Source organism: Botryllus schlosseri, chromosome 1 (assembly GCF_051294905.1).
Source record: "Botryllus schlosseri isolate E-star chromosome 1, Bs_hap1, whole genome shotgun sequence".
In the NCBI taxonomy this organism is placed as follows: domain Eukaryota; kingdom Metazoa; phylum Chordata; class Ascidiacea; order Stolidobranchia; family Styelidae; genus Botryllus; species Botryllus schlosseri.
Genome location: NC_137236.1, coordinates 35,926,164 through 35,949,079, shown reverse-complemented (window position 1 = coordinate 35,949,079; position 22,916 = coordinate 35,926,164). Strand labels below are relative to the sequence as shown.

Here is a 22,916-nt window from a genome sequence, read left to right as displayed (position 1 = left end):
CATTTCAGAGAAACGAAAGAATATCAAGGCCCGAAAAAGGAAAGTTCGGAGCGGTGGAAAATAAAACATTCACGGCCATTCACAAATTACGGTTGCGTGATAACTAGGGCCATTTTTTGACCCTAATAAACTTAATATTGACCACATTTTGACCTGACGTATGCAAATTAGGTGTTTTCTCGAATAATGTTAGAATTGTACTACTTATCTTATTTTCTGGATCGAACTGTCCGTCCTTAGGAAGTAATTTGACCTGAAAAAACTTTTTTGACTCAAAAACAGACAAATTTTATCGTGAGAAAACTTTATTTTAGCCGAATCTGGAACTATGAAGAATTCCAGTAGTTACATCACGTATTACGCTAGAAATAATTTAAATTTGTTGTATACAATGAAAGATACTTCCTACATTCTCGGGTAGAAAGTGTCTGTCCTTACTAAGTAGCTTGCCAAGAATGTGCGTATACACTACTGGTGACACGCCGTGTTGCTTCACTCTGACAAGTTGTCTTCATCACAATTTTTCCTAATGCGCTTCTTGATATAAGAATCATGCAATGCCCACGCAGTCTTGCTTCAGTTAGGATATTGCGGTACGTGGAGCATAACACCATGTCAACCTATTTGTTCCATTTGAATGTTTATGATTCACAATGAGCAGACAATGGGCCGTCTACAACGGTGGGCCTATAAAATAGGCTACACGCTGTAAAATGTCGAAGTTCGCCGACAGCGCAAAATCTACGATACAAACTAAATGTAGGTTGTAAAAATTTTTTGACTTTGTAAACAATTGTGACTGACTTTTTCTGACCTAACGCTTCAATTTTGACCTAATTTTGACTTTTTTGACATGTCAAAAAAATCGCCCTAATGATAACACAAGTTCAATTGTGAAAGCGATGATTTGATCTTCGGCGAGAAGAATTTCAAGGCGAAAATCAACATTCAATTCAGCACATTTAGCAATGAGGAAAGTACGACGGAAATCATATTTGGAGCAGCGAATCAAAAAATGTTCGATGGTTTCCGGATACCGACGAAGCGAGCAAATCCGAGATTTCACTGAACCTATTCTAACCAAATGGCTATTCAGACGACAGTGGCCGGACTGAAAACGAGAAAGGATACTTTCTTCTACGCGGTTTCTAAGTACCTGCGGTTTGTTCCCATTGGATGGCTTAAAAATTTTATAATGATATCCGATGTCGGATGCTTGAAATTCTTCGTTCCATAGAAATATACAGTGCCGCCGGATGATCTTCCGCACCACATGTTTTGATAATGTCGGCAATTCCTGGGCGATATTGGACTAGGAGGAAGAGGCTGTTTTTGCTAGCCTGCCGGCTTCCTCGTTTCCGCTGATCCCGGCGTGCCATGGAATCCACAAAAATGCCACGTCGATCCTTCGCTGTCGTAAATCGAGAAGAGATGAGAGAGTTTCCTCAACCAGTCTGCAGTGGGGCTGAAAATTAGAGTTGCGAATGCACAGCACAGCAATGAAGCAGTCGGACATGATCAGGAAGTTATTCGTCGTCAGAGAACTTCTGCAGATCCAGTTGACAGCCCGTTGGATCGCAATGAGTTCCGTGGAAAAAACAGGTTGCTCGCTGGGGCAACGATGGACTTCTTATACTGCGAGTGACGGAATAAAAAATGCTACTAGTGCTCCAATGCTTGATTTAGACCCGTCGGTATAAATTAGAGTGTATCCGACTAATTGGTCGGCCACATGACTCAAACAGATCTGGTTGAAAGATTCTGATACATCGCCGGAAGAAGACTCGTGCAGAAGGGAGAGGTCAACGTGTGGCTGCGGCAGAAACCAAGGTGGAATAGATGGGAAGTGGTAGGGCCTACTTGTCCAATATGGTGCCTTCAAATAGCGACGAGATCGTAAGCGTATTGAACGTTCGAAATTTCGGTCTCGTAAATCCCATGCCAGTTGTCTTGAACTATATGCTTGACAAATTCACTCCCAGGCACACTTGATTCAAAATATGACATCGATAAATTCATCGAGGTTACAAGGTGTCGGAGATGAAAAGGCATCTCGTGACAGTTGGCCTGGAGCACACATGTCGGGGTACCGGTCATTGCATTGGTACAGATCCGAATGGCTATATTCTGGATGGATTGCAGCTTCTTGAGGTGGGTGAGAGGCGCAAAGTAGTATGCAGGCAAACCATAGTCCATGATGGATCTTCTGAGTGAACGGTAGACGCGCAAAGGGGTTTCTCTTGCTGGCTCCCCAACTCGTGCCACTCAAGACTCTCAGTATACGTTGAGCCTCTTACAACACTTGGACGAGACATATTCAATGTGAGCTTTGTATGAGAGTCTTCTGTCAAAAACAACACCAAGGTGAAGGTACTTGAATGTTTCCACAAATGGGATTTCCGAACCGCCAAGACGGGAGGAATGTTGCGCTTACGCGTGAAGAGCATTGCTACAGTTTTTACCTTGGATAATATCAGGACCCACTGATTACACCGTGAGAACCTTCTTTCAATTGGGTCACTTTGGAATTTTCTCAGAATCTCATATTCATACCACTCTCTGTTAACAAGTCCTTCATAAGCAGCGATTGGGAATGCAGCGTTTTAATCAGAGTATTGAAGGTTTGCATCGACAAACAATAACTCTGGGGGTTATATCCATTCCATTTTATCCGCCAATTCGCGAAATCTTGTTGGAAATTGATTTTGCTATCTTGTGGGACCACTGCTTTGGCCAAGGGGTTTCCTGAATTTCTGTTACAGGAATTTACAATTATCCACCAAGCATTAATAAGACTCAAAAATGAAGCAATATCTTCCCTGTAAGGCAAGTAACTTTTGCAAGGTGCGATAGTCGAATCGTGGAATGGAGCAAAAGCCAAATTGACATTTTGTTAGTTATTGCTTGGATGCGATGAGGCAACCGTTAATTTTGGCGCTTTACGTAAATTCAAATCCAGCTTATCGCACAATCTCTGATTCTGTGCTCCATGCAATGAATCCACTAGCCGATGATATACTCAAAGAATGAACGGTGAAAAACAATTTTTCTGGCCCAGAGCAAATTGTTTCGGATGTTCTTTACAAGATGGACAGAATCAATAAATAAATACGTTTTCTTGGCGCAGGATGGATGATGAAGAGACAACACATCGTTGCCAGGATATTTTTCTCTCAATATTGCAAATGCTTTCACATTGGATGGATGATTATCCGACACAAGTCCTCGAACAAAAAATCCGTGGCGATTGAGAGCAGCAATGCAATCCACCAATCCGTCTGCTAACCATTTCCCCGTAATTTCGGTATCTGGCAGTGCCTTCACCACGATTGATGTTGATTTTTGGAGATCATTGAGCATCATTACAACAATGCCTTTATATAGGTTACCGCTTTCATCTGCTCCATATTATTTATCAGCATGATATTGAACACCTTTCTGTAACTACATCTCGTCTACCATCAAAGTTATGGCAGTGGAGATTTCGCATTTTTCTTTCATAATTTCCAGAACTTTAACCGCGTCAAAGCTCTTTTGCTGTATCCACTCAAGGTTGACATTGACGGAAAGGGAAAGCTTCTTGTATAAGTAGGCCTATTTTATAAACTTGCGCAGATGTGTACCGAAGTAGAAGAGCAAAACGAATCATTTCGGATGAATATCGAATATGAGCATGGTCATCAGTCTTGTAATATATATTCGATTTTGAAGCTCGTCCGGTAAATTGTGGTGCGAATTTTCACGGAGATTTTTGAGATATTGTGGAAAGTTTAGTGAAGCACCAAATCTAGTCAGGTGGTGCCTTGTGCGAACCAAGGTGGCAAAGGAACATTCTTTCCATTACACTGCAATTTGACATGCAACTTATCATCAATCCGTATGCTCTCTGACACCTTTGGGAAATCATTGAATTCCAAACTGTCGAAAATCACATATTCATTATCTCTTTTGTACATGGTATAGCCTTGTGGAGCATGTGACTCAGTAAAATCTGATATACTGCTTATTTTATCGGCCAGCATGGAATCTTTCTTCTCAACTTTCTGGAATATCCATTCCTTTGATTGTTTTGTGCTAGGAGACACAGTCGGGATCAGTGAAGGCCGTTGGAGCTCTGCATGGATCGAATGGAAGGGACTGGCTTTTTATCCAAAAGTAGCTTTTTTCGTAAGCCACAGTCTTTGATGTATTTTGATTCAAAATGCAAAGCACAAATTACATAATTATTAGTTGGCTTTCAATCGCGTCTATTCACAAAAGCTATCGATGTCATTTGTAACTCCGTATCATCAAATGGCAATTGAAACGACGAATTTTCTTTCTTTGCTGTCAAATACCCAGACTTACAGTCATAAACACAGAATTTGTTCATCATGATCGAATATTTAGCCATAAGCCACACCTGAGTCACCATGTATAGTATACAATCAGTCACTGTGAGAAAGGCCACATGAATGAACTATACCATCCGCAATTTTTTTTTGATATTGTGTGCATGCATAATATCGCAACATAAAGATTTGTTTACCAACTGTCCAATGGCATCCTACCTCAAGCTATAAGCCATTCAGAACGGCAGCTAACCATATCTCCACTACAATAAAGAAACAGTCATCCCTGTAGTTAGCCGTAGTATCATTCTACAACAATTCAAAATCGGCCACTAGTGCAAAAACTAAGGGGACAGCTTCATAGTAGGACAATTGCATGACGGTAGCCTACCTAATACTAAAATATCGTCTGGTCTTAAAAGCTCAAAACATCCCTTCAACTCGAGAACTTGCCGAATAATGAATACTGCGCGCGAGTCTGTTATGAGAAGCCAAATCAAAACAATTCCTGAGTCAATCGCTGATGTCTGTTTTGCAGCGTTGGCCTGTTAGCTCTTTCAAGTTTTTTTGTGCGAGATAAAGCCTGAATGTCGTAGGCCCCGGCGCCATCCTTCTGGTGCCTTCACGTCTCCCAGTTTCAGAACCGCTGCACTGGAATGTATATGCAATAGTACAAAGCATATTTTTTTGGTCGCTGCCTTCTGAGCAGTGTGCAGCTTAAATAACCTTAATGTTGAACGAATCTTGCAGTTTTTCTGTTCTTCGCCCTCCCTTGAGCAAGTTTTGTTCCGTGTTTTTATCATGAGACCGGCTTTTGTTAAAATTCCTATTCTCGGCGACATGCTCGGAAAAACTGAAAGGACGGGTTCACCCCTGACTCCAGTGTAATGTAGGCCTATTCAGTGTGTCCTGACCTAGACATAGGTTTTTTAAACTTATTCTGTAACAGACGACAAATGAGATACACAATATAGGAACAGTTCAAATACGATAACACAAGATCCAACACCTAGAACAACTTACAACGGATTAACTACTCACAGCACTACGTAAGGTTAGTGACCGTAATCAACGTGAATCAATCAACTAATGATGGAAAGTAGGCCTACAGATAAGGAATAGTATAGGCTACATGGTGTTCTAAATTCTAAACCTAAACCTTCTTTGAATTTCAGTTTTCGGCATTCTTTTTCGGGCATGACCGTTAATCCTTTATGCGTACTGATAGATATGATGAGTCATACAGTAATCGCAAGCACTGATTGACTTGTTTTACGAATTAGGGATTCGGAAACATTTCACGTAGGAAATTGAAACTCATACCGTATAATGCGTAATTTGACAATGGCAACAAGGAAGGTTTGAACTAAACTATATGGAAAGAGCAATTACTTGTGTCTTCAATTGCTACTCATACTTTGCCACATTGCCATTATTTTGAATCTGGTCTACGCATGTCAGGTATTCAGGCATCGTTATTGTGGCATATTAATGAATACGTTCAAAGTAAACGAATCTCCTGTTCATTTGAAACAGCTAGTTTTAGTCATTCCAATAGCAAGTTTTATTTTTTGAATTCCAAGTGACCTTTCGCGGGCCACACAGAATAGCTTTGCGGGCCGCATGTGGTCCGCGGGCCGTACTTTGCCAGGGTCTGATCTACAGGCCTATATGACGTTATACTTTTCATGGTATTATTACTGATCGATGATGAAACAATCGAATAATTTTGTTGTGTTTGAATTCTGTTTTCCTGTGCGATACGAGGTCTTTACGAAAGTGTACTTGAATTGCAAGAGATTTCCATGAAGACCATCATGATTGCATTGGAGGTTTTGACACAGATGGGCGACCGGGTGAATCATGAATTTATAGTTTCGAAATAGTTTCAGTTTATTTAAGAATGGCTTGACCCACTAATTCCCAGCATTGTATTGAAATTGCTAGCATTCTAATGAAATAATAATTTCATAAAGATGAATGTATACCTGCAAAACCATATTATGACTGAAAACTATACAGGGAGCTCGACAGAAATGCCTCTGTGGCCATATTGACCATCTTATCCATATTGTCCATCAACGACCTATGGAGGGAATACATTGCGGCGAATCGGGGATTATAGTTTGCTTTTGCGGCAGTCGGATAGTGGGGCATGTTCGTCTAAGACTACGTGCCCGAAATTATGAAAATGACCAATTTAAATTCGATTTTAATGACAACCGTGTAGAGTCCGGAGAGTATTAATTTCAAAAATGTGTTCCACTACTCAATGGATGAATTGAGTAGTCGCCAACTCACAGCGGGTGACGAGGGGTCCAAATTTCGTTGCTGGCGGCAAGAATGCAATATCGAGATAAAATCGACCACTCGTCAGCAAGCTCGTTTTTAACTCTTTAAATCAGTACAACGCTGTGCTCTCTAACATGGGCGATGGGAATAGTGACAACAAAAGAAGTACTAGCTTATTATAGACATACAAATATAGCTAAAAATCTCATAATTATCGATGTTATTCTATTTCGGACTATGTGCTGCGCACATCTTTTGAAGCAACAATAATATATTTAAACGGAAATTAATTTTAGTGTTCCAAAATACTTTTCTTAGTGTTATTCTGAAATCTGATCTAGGAGATCTAGGTCCGCTAAATATGAACTCGTGGGCCGCGTCTTGGTTACCCCTGGCAAATTGATCATGTTGCACTTTCGCACGAGGGTTATTGATAGGGCTGAACTAGGGTGCAGGTCAAGGTAAGGTTAGTCTTAGTATTAATCTTAAAACAAATAGTCCTCGGATCTTGAAATATTCATGCACCTCATGTTTAAAACCGCTGACCTAGTCAGGTAACCGTTGTTCACTTATCGCAGCTATTACCTCGAAGTTCACGTAAATTTTTTGCCTAGTAAATTATGATATCATTCGGTTATTGATAGTTTACGTATTTTGATCGTGTCTCAAGGGTAGGCTTGAATAAATAAGAGGCATTGCAAGTGAGGTTGTAGTCTCAATCTAGTTAGCAAGCTACTATACGAGCCCTGATTCATGCAGCCGAGTCTCTAATCAAGCCAAAATATGAGGCACCAGCATTTGATCTATAGGCGACGAACAAACGCATGTTATAATATCCATGTCAATAAAAATCGATAAATTTGGTCCTACTAGATTAGGAGTATCATTCCCCTGCATTGCAACCGAGTATATGGTCATTGGATGCGGAAGAGCACATGTGTCGTACCGTTACGCTGTAGATTACGATGGGAATTTTGCTTGTCAGTAACTGCAGTAGCACATGCTTTAGGGCCAGTCAGTACAGTATGAATCAAGCTCTGCCTAAATCTCTTCGGAGAGCTTGACAGAATGTTAGCGAGCATTGGAAGAATTCAGGTAACGACTCCAGATATCAGATGGTATCATATGTTTGTGTAACCGTTACCATTCAATAATGTTCAATCACTAGTCTAAACTTTTATATGGAAACTTGAGGTTGACTTTTCAATTTAAATTCGTCTATAATCGAATAAATACCTACATCGAATACGGAACAATGTTTGGATTGAAGATGTAGACACCGCACGGGTCGTCCCGTCACGTATGCGATTGCAATAATAAGCCGCACCCGAATACAATCATTGCACTAGCAACTCAGTCAAGACGACGTCCCATTTCACTTGACACTTCGGTGATGCTTTTGACGATAGCTGTGTTAGCGGTTGATTTGATCGTTTCGCGGATGAAAATGGGGCATGTATATGGGTAAGTCTACAGTATGCTGTATTTTACTTGAAACTTGTAGACATTGCTATGCCGCTTTGCCCGCAATATGTCTATTACTAGATACATAGAATCTCTAATAGTGACCTGGTTCACATAATCCTTCGGATAAATTCTGATTGTGAGGTAAATCCAGATCGTCGAGGGTTAATCGATGCTAGCAAGATATGATTTGCAGATCGTTAGTTGCGAACTACATTCTGGACGAAGGCCGAGTCGATGGAACGTTGCGTGAGATCAGGCGGCTTAAAACAGTCGACTCCGATGGTGGGAAATCTTTGCGAGTATGGATCCGGGCAGATCGGAAAGGAGACGGAGTTGCAACATCGGCGAAAGTTAGAGAACTCGCAAAGTCGGCTTCTTGTAATGAATCTGACGTGGTTACTCAACAAGAGTTGGCTGGTAGTGGAAAATCCACTCCGACGCCGGTAGCCGTTTCGACGAAAACGAGAGAGACTGGAACTGACAAACCACCCGTCACGGCTTGCGGCACTGACCGCACTGACCTTCACAAGGTCAGCGAACTACTAAAAGGTAAGAACTCAGCAGATTTGAGAGTTACAGTTGGAGTTGAACTTTTCTTCATTCGATGCCATGTACAGTGTTGCCAATTTAGCGATTTTGTCGCTAGATCTCGCTATTTTTCGTTCGGTTAGCGACAAAAAATATTGATCTAGCGACTAGCGATAAATCTATCGACTTTTGAAAAATATGTAGCGATTTTCTAGCGATATTTTTCAAAAATAACTGAAATCAATCAGTTTTGAGCAGCAAACATCATGCACGTTCACCATTCACCACAGCGTCGGCACACATCTCCGATTTGCATATACAGGTCGTGTGCATTAGGGCTGTTCAAAAAAAACTTTTTTTCCTGAATCTTGCTGGTTACGTGATTAAATCGTTAGGTTGCCTTAAAAAACGACGCACACCAAATTTTAATTCATTCCAACCAATAATCGCTGATTTCGTACTGTTTGAAAATTTTGAATTTACCCAAAGATGCAAAAATTTTTTTTTGTCAAATTTTTCTGTTTACCCCATGAGATTGTTGAGCTGTCTTCAAAGACGATGCAAAACAAATTTGACTCAATTCCAACCAGTAGAAGCGGAGCTATTTGAGTTTTTCTTCGAAAATTCGGGGATTATCCTAGATCGGTGGATAATCCAAGAAATATCATCGAAAAACTCAAAATAACTCCGCTTCTACGGGTTGGAATTGAGTCAAATTTGTTTTGCGTCGTCTTTGAAGACAGCGCAACAATTTCATGGGGTTGACAGAAAAATTTGACAAAAAAAAACTTTTGCATCTTTGGGTTAATTCAAAATTTTCAAACTGTACGAAATCAGCGATTATTGGTTGGAATGAATTAAAATTTGGTGTGCGTCGTTTTTTAAGGCAACCTAACGATTTAATCATGTAACCATCAAGATTCAGGAAAAAAAGCTATTTTTGAACAGCCCTAGTGTGCATGGACAATGGACATAAACGTCTCTACTGACTTTCTTGGTCATGGGAGCGAAGTTGGCCATACCTTTTCCAGCCATAAAATGCGCCAAGATCCTAGCAAATTGACCCCCAATACGAGTTATCACAATCATGCTCGCCCAATGAAATTTGCTAAAGGCTACAAGGTCCGATATGTGAATTAATTCTGTGCGCCCGCGCCGGACGAATATGTAGGATTCCTTACCGTCCTAACGGAAACCTCGAGTTACAAGATAACCGAGAAAACTATTGTGCATCGGACTTTTGACACCTACGCGAGCTGTAACAGTCCTATAACACTATTTGCACCAATATAGGGATCGAACGGGGATCGGATTTAAATCGCCCTCCCCAAATTGCTCCAATATATAGTTTTATATCTGATTCACGTCCGATAAATAAAAAAAAATAAACGATTACGTCGCGTACTTTTGATACTAACACAAGATGTAACAAACACTCTAATACTCAAATAACTAAAAAATGGAATCACAAGTTTCTATGCGAGCTGCCGGATAACAGAAAAATACTCTTAAATAGTCTTTTAACTATAACTTTCTTCGTCGAACCAAGCTTCTTTCAGAATTAACACGCTACTTATGCGGACAAATATCATATACTAGGGCTACCATACGTCCTCTTTTAAGAGGATTTGTCCTCTTTTTTGACTTTATTGGAAGTGTCCTCGGAGGACGCCGTTTTGTCCTCTTTTTTGAGATTTTGTTCCCTTTTTCGAGAATTTTGGTAAAACCTATGACCAAGATCGACGGAGATGCCGTAAATCAGTCCGAATTTACGCTCCGGCGGGTATTTCGGGAGCTGAGCCGGGAAGTTGAATAAAAAAAGGTCAACCACCTGATCATGTGAAGGAAAAAACTGTATTTTGTGCGCTGAGCGATAAAGTTGGGAAAATTTACCTTGCTTCAGGATTGCCCTCCGGTTTTGCAAGTCTAAAAGTTCTGAAAAAGTGGCCTCTTTTCAGATTTCCAAAATATGGTAACCCTGTTATATACCATTGATCAGATGGATGGCCACTGGACAGGGAAATAGAAATATAATTAGATGGTCACAGCCGCTACAAGTAGTGGTATATACTTAGCGGGTTGGCCCTCCCAATATTTTTTAAAGAGCACACTGCTACTTATAGTGGCCGGCAAGCCCGGTGCGAGTCGTGTCGTGTTGAAGTAGCCTACTCCCACCCAGTTAAGCGAAGGCAAGCACCTCTCCGCAATTATAAGTATATCGCATCGCGTATTCACGGACGCATCGAGAAAGGCACAAGTTTGTATATCCAGGATGACGGTCAGCGGCGTTTTGTGTCACGCAGAGAGATCTGGTTTGTTGAAATCAGGGATGTCCAGATATCCCTGATTGAAATGTACCGCATAGTTCGTCCTGTTTTGAGATGACTGACAATCCGACATGAAATTTGCGTATTATGAACTCGAAATATAGTAGGATTACGGTATATGTCCTCCTATTGGAGGATTTGTCCTCTTTTTTAGGAAATCGAAAATGTCTTCCGAGAACACCTAAATGTCCTCCTCTTTGGTAATTCATCATACTTTATAGCTTTGACAGCCAGGCTAATGTACAGGCTGAACTAAAAACGCCATAAATGACGCGAAATCTACAATGCGGATGTACGGGTGGGTCTTTCAATAACTTTAGGAATTAATTCAGATTTAGCGACTTTTTCTAGCGATTTTGTTTCAAGATTTGGTGACATCTAGCGATTTTCGACACCAGTTCTAGCGATTTTTGTCCATCAAGAGTTGGCAACACTGGCCAAGTAGTGTGAACGAATTCATTCCCCACCTAATTCGAGGTGCCGTAGTACAGAATAACTTTTGTTTCAGTCAGCGAAGAAAACCTTCACTTTATGAAGAAACGGCTGGAAGCCGACAGATCTGTTTGTAGAGGTGGGGTGTCTATTGCATGACGCCAGCTATGTGTCTAGGCATATGTCTTCATGCTTTTCATGGCATCTTAACAGCCGCGGAAGTCAAGTCTTGTTTCCATGTAAGATTGAAGATCTTACCTGTATTATACGTCAATGACGAGTGTGTGCCATGGTGATAACCTACTAGCTCAGCGGTTCTCAACCGGGGGTCCGCGAAGTAATTTAAGGGGGTCCGCGAGACCTCTAATTTTTTTAAATGGCTGATAACCTAATTTTTATTTCATTTTTTAATTTGAGAAAGCATGAGGCAGTTTCGCACCACAACTGCTAAAACCTCAGGACTCATATCATCATATTAATCGTCTGACATGGACAATCGTAGTGTGGAAACTCATTTTCATTGCCAATTTCCCAATAACCTGCTGATACAAACATAGTGCTGTTTAAAGACGTTTTGTTGGGGTTTGTGGAAAAAATAAAAATATGGAGATAGTGACGTCAATCAGGGTGACTTCCTAATGTCTGCGAAACCTTCTCAATTTGAAGTTGTCAGTCTCATCAAATTAGTGAACAGTCGTTTGAAATAAAAATTTCCGAAGTATTTCCATAATTTGTCCCAATGCAGGGAGCAGCTTCTTGGAGGTACAGGACTTTAATACAATTGAATATTAATATTGAAATGGACCCGAATATTTTCGGCTGACACTCGTCATAAATCGGACAATGCTATACCTGCTCTTAAAGCTCGGCTATCAGATTTTGCGCATTCTTATTGCGGATGCCCTATCGACAAGGCTGATTTTTTGATGAACAAGGAGTGTTTCGTTGCTATCAAAGCATTACGCTCCAACCCTGAAATTCATATCACCAGTTATATTGGTATGCAGCCTTGTCTTGTTAATGTTTAATTCTTCATGGTCGAAAATGTTTGCTCGTAAATATATATGTAAACCCGAACAGAACAAGTCGTTTCATGACAGTCTTTCTCTGGTTAGAAAATTTGGATCGCATCCTTTGGAGCATAAATATTGTCTATACTTTTAGATTAGGATTCACTTTGTCGGTAGAAACTCTCTGCGAGCCGATCAAAATGCCGTCGCGGCCCGAATCTGGCCAGCGGCCCGTATGTTCCCCGTCCCTGCGCTAGATGCTGGACGTGATATGTTCATAAAATATGTATTTCTTCATTTTGGTGAGATAAATGTTGCGATCACACCAAAAGTATCGTCGGATGCGTTATGCGTTAATATTGCATTAGCCTCCATCTATCTTTGCGGGAATGGTTTTCAGCACTCCTCGTTCATATCAAAACGAAGACGCGGATTTTCAAGACACGATCCCGTACTTCAAGAAATACAGCAACAGAATTGGCTTTGAAATAATAAAAGTCCACCAATTTCTACATAAATAGTATGATGTTATCTTTAAGAAAAATCATTATTCTGCCATTTATCACAAGCCTACAGTTCATATTTGCACAAGACAGATATAAAGGTTGCACCATAATAGAGCTAAAATTGAACTAAAACTTGAGGGGGTCCGCGAGGGTCCGCGACGGTCAAAAGGGGTCCGCGAAGCCAAAAAGGTTGTGAACCACTGTACTAGCTTAGCTTAGCCACGAAGTATTTAAAATTAACGTTGACGTGGCGAATTAACTTAGGTAGCAGTTCGGAACCGAAATCATGCCGAATCAAATACCTTTTTTTTCTAGTTTTGAATTTATTAACTTGAAGAATTCTAATGAGTCATGCCATTGCAGTTGTTGTATTTACCTCGTTTACTCCCATTAGAATAGTTTGGTGTCGAATATCGTACCATTATTAAAAACCATTTACCTGATTCGCACCCTACGATATGGCGGAAATTCGTGAAATAATATTTTACATCAGTTTATACTGACGCTGCCTGTAAGAAATCGCTTTATGTATATACATCGACGCTCTTGAATTCAATGTCATCATCGCTGGTAATCTTCTGAAATTGCATTTTTGTTGCAGGACTGGCACACGCTCTGATAACAAATAATCGCTATGACGAAGTTCTATCGTATCTACCACAGCGGGAACACGCAACCGACAATCTGGGCACGTTGCTTCTAATAGCAGAGTGCGAGCATTATCTTGCCAAGGTTACCGAGGCGGACAAGACAATGAGGTGTTTTGGTGAATGGGTACAACGTTGCTCAACGCCCCAGCATCACCTGTTGGAGTGGGGTGACGAAGTGTCTACACGTGGGCGCCATCTCGCGTCTTTGATTATCTACAGATCGGTCTATCATGCATATAGCTCTGGAATACTGGAGGATCGTGTAGCGCTGTATTACATCGTAGTTGCGAAGATGTTCTGTGGAGCGTTGGAGATGGTGAAAGCCGGCGGGCAATCGCGTCTTATTGTTGCCAAACTTGTCATTGCTTGGATGAAAGAGATTACATTTCAACTGGAGATGGTGGAATGCGTGGATACCGACAGGAGAACTGTAGCGTTCGCCAGATGTTTAGGCTTCATCGCTCTCTTGCACCACAAAACTGACTGCTTCGAAGAAGCCATTAGGTGTGGCAGTGAAGCGGTGAAGGCGTTAATATGTCTCGTAAACAGCCCGAACTACAGACCGAACAGCACAGCGGGGGATATATTCTACACGCTCAGCCTCGCGTTCCGCTCGAAGGATCTACATCTCTCTTCGGAGACATACAGGAAGTTTGCCATCGACGAGTATAAAAGAGCGACTGATTTTGAAGACGAGTCGTGCCGACACCGATGCCTGGAGAGCTTGGGGAGTGGTGGACATCAGTAGAGTCACGTTATGCGATATAGTTATGTATTGGGTGTAGTTCGTGTTTTCGTTCGTGATTGTCAGTAAATGCCTTATCGCGAAGTGTCCATCAATAATCGAAAAAGTAGTCGTTATCAGAGGTGATGAGTAACAACGTACTCAAACCTTTTCAGAGTAATTCGTAGGTTTTATATACTTGAAGTTGATGTTATCATATTTTGAGATCCAGAAAAGAGGGCACTTTCTACAATTCAAAAAACTGAAATCGGATTAGGTTACGGGTAATTGGGTCAACTCTCCAGCCCCGCTTCCAAAATGCCCGCCGGAGCGATACTTCGGTGCTGCTTTACTGTATCAAAGTCAATACTGCCATATATTCACCCCAAATTCTCAAAGAGGACAAAATCAGAAAAAAGGACATTAGGGCGTCCTCCGAGGACACCTTCAAAAAAGTCAGAAAAGAGGACAAATCCCCTTAAAATAGAACGTATGGTAACCCTATACATGGCTGCTGAGCGCCTAGAAGGATAGCTGCGGATACCAGTTTTCGAGTCTTCGGTATGATCCGGCTGGATGTCGAACCCACGACCTAATGACCGAGAGACCGGACACATCACCATTACACTATCCCTATAGACCCGTTCTAACATAATTCTGCTGTGTGTTGAGTAGAAAATATATTTTCAAAATCGACTCCCGGTAGACCCTCCCTAAGGTCAGTTTTTGTCATCCTTGCCGATGCTGTGGTATTCTCAGTTGTGTCTGTGGTAACGTATGGTAACCCTATGCATTACCCGCTGGTTACATACATGTTCCGCTATTAAGCTTTAGCGTTTGTGCAGGATTGTAATAACAACTGAGCGACGTACAGCCCCTGAATCACTAGCCGTATTGATTTACGGAAATTGCATTTATTTGTAGTGACGTTGGTTGTTTTGCTTTGGTTGATAAGATGCGTATTGCAATTTCGAAAGGCGCAACTCCCAAATAATTTCTTGAAGTAGGTGACCCTTCGACCAGATTTACTATTTGAAATTTCTCACGTGAGTTCTCTGCAGACCTTCAGTTTCCTGCTCACACTCGGAGTACTGTTGACAGATCTTGCAAATAACTACTTCTTCTTGATCCCGAGTGGAAATTTAAACGTAACTTCTACTTCGACTTGAGTATGTTGATGATGAGTACTTTTACCACCCCTGGACTCGTTGATTCCCTGCTCCTGGATAATGAGGAGTACCGAATCTACCGTAGTATACGATAGATACACACTTCGAGGTAGTTTGACAATGTGGTTTAGGACAAAAGCATTTATTTGTCATGAGCCGAGCCCTGTTTCATAATAGTCGCGCAATGTAGGCGCCACAACGGTACTATATTCTAATTCGGTGATACGGGGCTTCGTCGCAAGAAAAGCGTCCACTTGTTGTCATGTCATAATACTCGGGAGCAGTTCCATTCGTAAAGAGAATTTCCGAATGAGCGCCATTGCCGTCGCGCCTCTTCAATCGTCGTTTTGACAACATACACACGTGTACCATATTATCGAGTCCTAATATGATATCCATTACGCACGGAGAAACGAAACATTGTACATGGCATTTCCGATCGACCAGACTGTGAATTTAATCTTATTTCAGGTCAGGTTCGGTCGGTCCCGACGCAAAAGCTGTTAAGGTTATCGAGAGAGAAAGTCGTTCTAAATATAAGGAAGGGATTCAAGACAGCAAAGAATCGACCGCGTCCGGAAATAGAAACGACTTTGGCAAAATCAGAATGAAGCCTACCGAGAAACGAAGTAAGAGGGAATTACTTGACTTTAATGACGGACATATTTACCTGGAGGATTTCGAAAAATTCTGTATGTAAATTCATAGGATTGTCGCAGTGTTTGAATGACTCGAGTCAGACTCGAGTAACCTTTTTTTTTATTTTGCATTTTACTGCACCTCTATTGGTCTATCACAAGCAAATTAACTATGTCGTTAACGGGTAGGAGAGCAATATAATAGCAAAGAATTAATCTCTGTTCTATAGACCGGTCATGCTCAGGGTCATTGGTACCTGGTGATCGCCTTCATATTTTACTCGTCAACCATTGGCGCGGGCTTAAATTGCAACCCATGGATATGTAATTGGCTAGTGCATCATATCAATTCATTTCAGCTATCTGAGGTTTCGTATTCTAATCTTCATTTTGGCGGATAATTATATAGACGGAAGATATACAGTTACTGACGTAGCTTAGCAATTCTACGCATGCGTCGGTACTAGTGCAATAAGTACCCGGATGTCTAGGCGGCAATAGTTGTTGTATCATAAAGTGGGTGTGTGGTAGGATAGTAAATGTTTTACATGTACATTGAAATGAGGGTAAAAAAATCACTAGGACTGGTAAGGAACAAGTAAAAAAAATAACCCTGCCATATGAATAACACGTGATTAAAATATGAGAGAGTCAGTACATATGGAACGCCAAGAAAAAAGGGTTTGGTCCGCTAAAGACGGTGGGGAGTTGATCGACGCCACATGTCGTGTTATTTACTTGCGCAGATACGTGGGAAAGAACATACAATGTGTTGAGTTTGATCGAATCGGGTGCACTACTCAACACACGAGATTGTGTGCTATTTCTGAGAAATCACGGGTTGTTGGTGCGAAGGATGAAATGCAAGCGATGCAGAAAAATAATGAAAGAGGAAAGTACGTCGACAGGCGACGATGGGTTTAGGTGGCGATGCAACCCCTGTGATACTACGGCGACTATACGGAAACACTCGATATTCGCGGGAAGCAAGGTAGAACTTCCCAAATTATTAATATTATTCTACTTTTGGGCCCATGACGCGTTGCAAACCCAAATTGCGCATGAAGCTGAGATTAGCCAGCGTTCAACGGTCACCTGGTGCGGCCGTTTGCGAAAGCTTTGTACGGCCGAATTTCACAGGAATAAGCGACGTTTGGGAAATGAAGGCGGTTGTGTGGTCATTGATGAAACGCACTTAGCTAAGCGCCGGGTTGCCTCAGACAAAGGACCAGCCGTTAAAGCCATTTGGGCGTTCGGGGGAATAGACAAAATCACCGGAGAAATGTTCATTGAAATAACTTCTGACAGGACTGCTGAAGTATTTCGAAAACTCATAGTAGAAAATGTGGCAGAGGGGTCCACAATTCTAACCGATGCCTACCCTTCCTACAAGGGCATAGAGAGCTGGGGGAAGGGTTATATACACGGTGTAGTGGACCACTCCCGTTGGTTTAAAGACCCTCGGACAGCTTTTTGTACTAATGAAATCGAAGGGGCCTGGGGCCAGCTTAAATATCATTTACATAGGTCTCGTGGTTTAGCACGTCATCTTTTGACCGATTACGTAGGGGAGTTTTTGTGGAAACGACAACATCAAAAGACTGACCGATTCTTGGCACTCCTGCGCACCATACACAATGACCCACAGTATAATTTTGACAAATTTGACGGGTCTCCTGTATTACCACAATTGTGAACCCCGCTATAGGGTTCCAGAACGGAAATGACGACATCTGTTATTTTGTGTTTTTACAGACGGTAGTCTAGGTTTAGTGCGCGATTATATTTAGTTTATGACGTGGCGAGAACCACCACTATCTGTACCATGGACCTCCTTCCTTATTCTCTGTCTATCCTTGTTGGTATCATTTGTACGTCTGATTTGGTGCCGTATACGGCGGCGAAAGGCATGCACGGACTCGCAGACCCTGTAACAAGTAGAGCACGGTCTTTCACTCAGGGGACGCTAGGTGAACTACGGGGACCCCTGCCTGAAGAATGGGTCACTTTAAATGATACACAATGGGAGGACTATCACTTGATGAGCATTTTCAATAAAACGGCGGAGCGACATGTATATAGACGGCCAGAGTTGTTTTATAGTAAGTCATTTGGTTACGTAGTGGCTGAGCGATTCTCATTACAACAAATGGAGTTTCCACATGGAAGGTATTGGTCAAGCGTACAAGAATTTGAACGCACCTGTCTCTGTCAGCGGAGCTTGGGTCAAATTACGCCCAATATTTCCTATGATGTACTTAAGCAAACGAACATGTTCATACGACCAATAGGATCTTATAGGATCCGTTGGTTCTGGAATGGAGAGAAATACTTGTTTCATGACCATGGCAGGAATGACTCCATGTTTGCTATGTCCACTTAAACTGATTATTCTGAGACTTTTCGAAAGCTATTCAGCTGTTGAAGCTTCATGTCGCCAAGAGCGAATGGATGATCGGGATAGGGAAAAATTGAGTGAATTGAACAAGTATAATGCTAGTAGCAATAGCTTTGCACAGTGCTGGCTTTCGAAAAGCAGGGGTACGATAGGAACCTGTACAAGATGTGAGGTAAGAGGCGTGATCTCGGCCCTTGAACCAAATAAGGCAGATATAATCATCCAGGAAATAGTAATGACTACAGTAAGTAACTGGTAATTTACCTACATTCCGTTGATACCATGCCGGGCCCAGGGGGGATGGATTAATCAGGAATGGTACGAGCACCTATGGCCTAAGCATGCTTGGGACAGGCACACGGACAAATATACACATAATTATGCCAGAATAGCTCACTCGTGCAACTTCTGGCCAGGAATGAATACCACTCTATGGGGTGATCTACCAACGACAAATTTCCCTCCGAGAGTTAAATGGATACAACCGTCGATTCCAAATCTGGATCATAGTTTGTATGCTAATCGTGGCAATCAGGGCATGAGGTGGAATAACCTTTTTGATGGTGTGCCGACTAGGTTTAAGGCATCTACATCAACATGGGTACCTTTTTCCAGGCCAATGTGGAAATTCTTCCCCTCTCTTACTACATCGGACATAGCGTGTAAAAGAAGGATAACACGTAACCAGGATATTTGCCGTGACCCCGTAGGTGGACCTCCTTTGAAAGCAGCCTTTTGGGACCATATTCATTTTGATCCGGAACGAAACCGACCACGTTTCCCAGGGGGTCCAATAGAAATTAAAGGCGAATTGGTATCGAGAGATAGGGCCAGACAGGGCCCCCGTCAAAGACGTAAAAGGTTTATGTCCGGATTATTGTGTCTAATATTCGGTTTGGTGTCAGCAATAGCCGTCGTGGCGTCAGTTTCATCCCAATTGCATGAGGAAACGGTAGATCTGACCAGACAAATCAATGATAGAATGACACAAGCCACGCAGAGGTCCATTGCACTAGGGAAGAAGATTAACGAGCTCTCTCGGCTCCAGCTAGCTCAACAGCAAAAATTGGACCAAACAGTGGCCACCATGGAAGTGAGGTCATCACTAGTAAATAAACGCTTAGTATTATTGGAAAAGTATATAGAGAGGAATCGACAGATGATAGTAAGACAGGCCACAGCCTCTTTGACCTCTTTTCAAAACTATAAGGAAATGAGTGAAGCTGAACTGGCTATTGACCGGTTGGTCTTGAATGAACTAGCAAACCTAACTGGTAAGCTGATATTTGATTCCAGCAAGATATATCTTACAAAAATCCGAGAAGGGGCATTACGGATAAAGGAACATGCTCAGCAGCTAACAGCTTACAGGGACGCTTATATCAATGATACTAATGATATTGGTGTGGAACTGCGTGCAAATCGCATCAGTCTAGATCAGTGGTTCTTAACCTTTTTCCTAGCGTTACCCCCAAGAAGAAAATGACGGGATGGAATTACCCCTTTTCAAAAAATAACAAATTACCGCTTACACTCAATCAATTGTAAAACAACACAAAGCGACGTCATAATGTACACTGAAATATGACTGTTAAAAATATCAAGTCAATGGGAAGGCTGATGCTGTCTTTGTGTTATGTAGGCAAAGCATTTGCCGCAAAGGGGGGCATAATAGACAGCATCTCATGCAATTGTTAAACGCAAACTTATTTCGATATTTCGTTTTGATAGATACCATTGTAGAAATTCCTATTTCACAGCAATAGTTGAAGGAAATTCAATCAGAAAGTTCGGTGCCATTATGATTGTTTATTCATTTTGAAGGCAAACCATGAAGGTTCCAATATCTCCCCATCGTTTCTTTGAAGGCATTTTGATGATGTCAGACTTTCATTTTTCGGACTAGACTAGACCACTACACTTCTCAATACTAACAGCTATTACTACGATATTGTTACTGCATTATAGGTGTAAAGCTGAACTTGGAATCCCCTTGTTGTCTTTCAATTTGCTAGCATGCGTAACAATATATGACCCGCACTACTGCAATATAAATTGAACTCACCTAGCAATATACTAAAATATCTTCGACCCTGTTATTCATAATCACTATATATTGGTTATGGTTACTATGATATCACAGCAGGCATGGATGGTAATTGAAACTAAATATATATAGCGTACAAGCTCGCAAAAATATATGTTAGCCTACATTCATATTTATGTTTGAAAATATTTCAGAGCAACGTTATAAGTTTATAAGAAATGGAATTTTTTGGAATTACCCCCCGGAAATTGGTAAATTACCCCTTTGGGGGTAATTACCCCCAGGTTAAGAACCACTGGTCTAGATCAAGCTCAACAGAGTGTGGATCTGGGGCTGCATGTTTGGAGGAGAGAGCTTAATAAAAGTGTATACATGAACATTTCTGATTGGCGATATGAGAATATTACAGTGAAGCCTTTTGAATTCGTTGGAGGGGAAGAATTTATGAAGAACTTTGGCCAAACGATAGAAGAAATGGCACATGGGGCCGGAAGCTTGATAAAATCAGTAGCAGATAGTGCAGGAGATTTACTACAAGACGGATTAGGTGCGGTCGGAGGAATATTCAGTAAGGGATTGAGCGGAATTTTTTCCGGCTTGGGGTCGGTTTTAATTCCAGTAATTTTGATATTGGGGACTGGGATCATCTTGTTTTGTTGCTGTCGTTATAGCAGTCTCTGCTGTCCTAAGTTAAAACCTAAGGTACAAAGGCGGAACACGAACACTCAATTGACAATGTACATATCATCAGTAACTGCCTACTTAAAAACAGCTAAATCGACAAGAATGTAGTACACACCTATGTACTCAAAGGATTTTACTTTTATAAAATTTAACTTTTTCCTAAGTTCACAGATATGCTAACTAATTTATAATGATATGAACCGTTACCTGAAAATATGGATTGTGCTGGCAGTAGCCTTAATACTGCACCAAGGATATCCACAAACTCATGGCCAATTATTGCCCCTATCTGCTATGAGTGTGGTGACCAGGAAAACATTTAATCTTACAGGATGGACAACGTTCCGATATCAAGGTCTCAGATACATCCGCCTTAATCGACTATTTAAATTAAATGAGAGTTGGCCCATAGGCGAAATGGAAAATAATTTCTCAATATATGAAGAAACGCCAGAATTTGGCCCAACACGAGCGAGTCATGATAAGTTATACAAGTTATTTGTACCCTCGGGGACTGACAAGAGGTATTGGAACAATGTTAGGCAATACGAAAGAGAATGCGGGTGCAATCGGAAACTATCAAGAATATCTCCCGATATTATGTTAGCAGCCTTGACCAGAACCACAACATATCGTCGAAAGAATAACTTTGGTTTAGTACATACATGGAAGTATGTAGTAGGAAGGGAAGCACGCGACACTATGGCTGTGCCGAGGGCGATTCTTCGGATGATTTCTCCTAATGCTACTCCACAAGTTACTATACACCAGCTGTTGACGGTGTACAAGTTATCAGTGATGAATATCTTGGCGCAATATGCAACAGTGACAGCAAGTTGTCAGCAGCGTTCAGAAGAAATCGCGGGATGGAGAGTCAATAAAGGCGAATTTAACGTATGTGTGCACGGAGAAGCTAACCAGATGCAATGTATAGGATGCTCATTTTATACAGATGATCTGGCAGTAAATATACTGTCCAGAGACTTTGTGGTCATGGAAATAGACAATAGCATTAGAGGATTAGGGACGGGAATGCAAGAAACCTATTCCTACAGTCAATGGCCAGCAGGAGTCAAACTACCCAAATTACATCACGACATCGTGTGGTTAAAGGCTCGAAATGAAACAGGGCCCAGAGAGAGGCCAGCGAACTTTGATGGTCATACTTGGTTTAGATTGAGGATATACGCCCTTCGCGAACATCTAAATAATGAAACTCAACGGATAATGGGGAGGAAAAATTTTCCGACTATGTTGCAAGGCAGCATAGAATGTGAACGTAAGAAAAATAGGAAGGTTTGCCGTAATGCAATAGGAAGTTTGAAGACGGCTTTGGCTTTTAAGGAAGTGTTATATGATCCATATACAAACCAATCCGTGTATGCAGATCATAGCAATGGTCGATTACAAATTGCATCTCCAAGATCTACAGGTCAGGAACCTCCACTCGAAGCATGGCCTAAGAATCTACCCAATTGTAAACAACCCGGTAGATTAGGCAACCTTATCCTGAATGCGTCATTCAAAAGCAATGGGCACAAAACAAGGAATATTGACTATTATCTAGCTCGCCTAGGAATGTTTTACGTAGAAGTAACGAAAAGGCGTTTACGCCAGTTATCTCTGCCCATATATAGAATGCGAAAAAACCTGGGGAGATTGGAAAGGTCCATAACTGGTAAAGAGATGGAGTCTCTAAGTCAAGCGCTAGGG

The 22,916-nt window shown here is 41.5% G+C and overlaps 2 protein-coding genes across 2 annotated transcripts in view; both read left to right on the top strand.

The window, feature by feature from the left end:
* Positions 1 to 7,853: 7,853 nt before the first annotated feature.
* On the top strand, positions 7,854 to 14,372 carry LOC145448380 (uncharacterized). The gene is made up of 4 exons (XM_080326768.1): positions 7,854 to 8,087; positions 8,284 to 8,639; positions 11,454 to 11,516; positions 13,495 to 14,372. The coding sequence occupies exons 1-4, from the start codon at positions 8,017 to 8,019 to the stop codon at positions 14,289 to 14,291; spliced, it is 1,287 nt and encodes a 428-aa protein (XP_080182894.1). The 5' UTR covers positions 7,854 to 8,016; the 3' UTR covers positions 14,292 to 14,372.
* A 1,075-nt stretch (positions 14,373 to 15,447) lies between these two features.
* Positions 15,448 to 22,916, top strand: part of LOC145441659 (uncharacterized) — a 125,128-nt gene continuing 117,659 nt past the window's right edge. Inside the window, exons 1-2 of the mRNA XM_080319580.1 lie at positions 15,448 to 15,503; positions 15,908 to 16,065. Coding sequence (XP_080175706.1) covers positions 15,448 to 15,503; positions 15,908 to 16,065 — 214 coding nt within the window. The remainder of the gene's footprint in view (positions 15,504 to 15,907; positions 16,066 to 22,916) is intronic.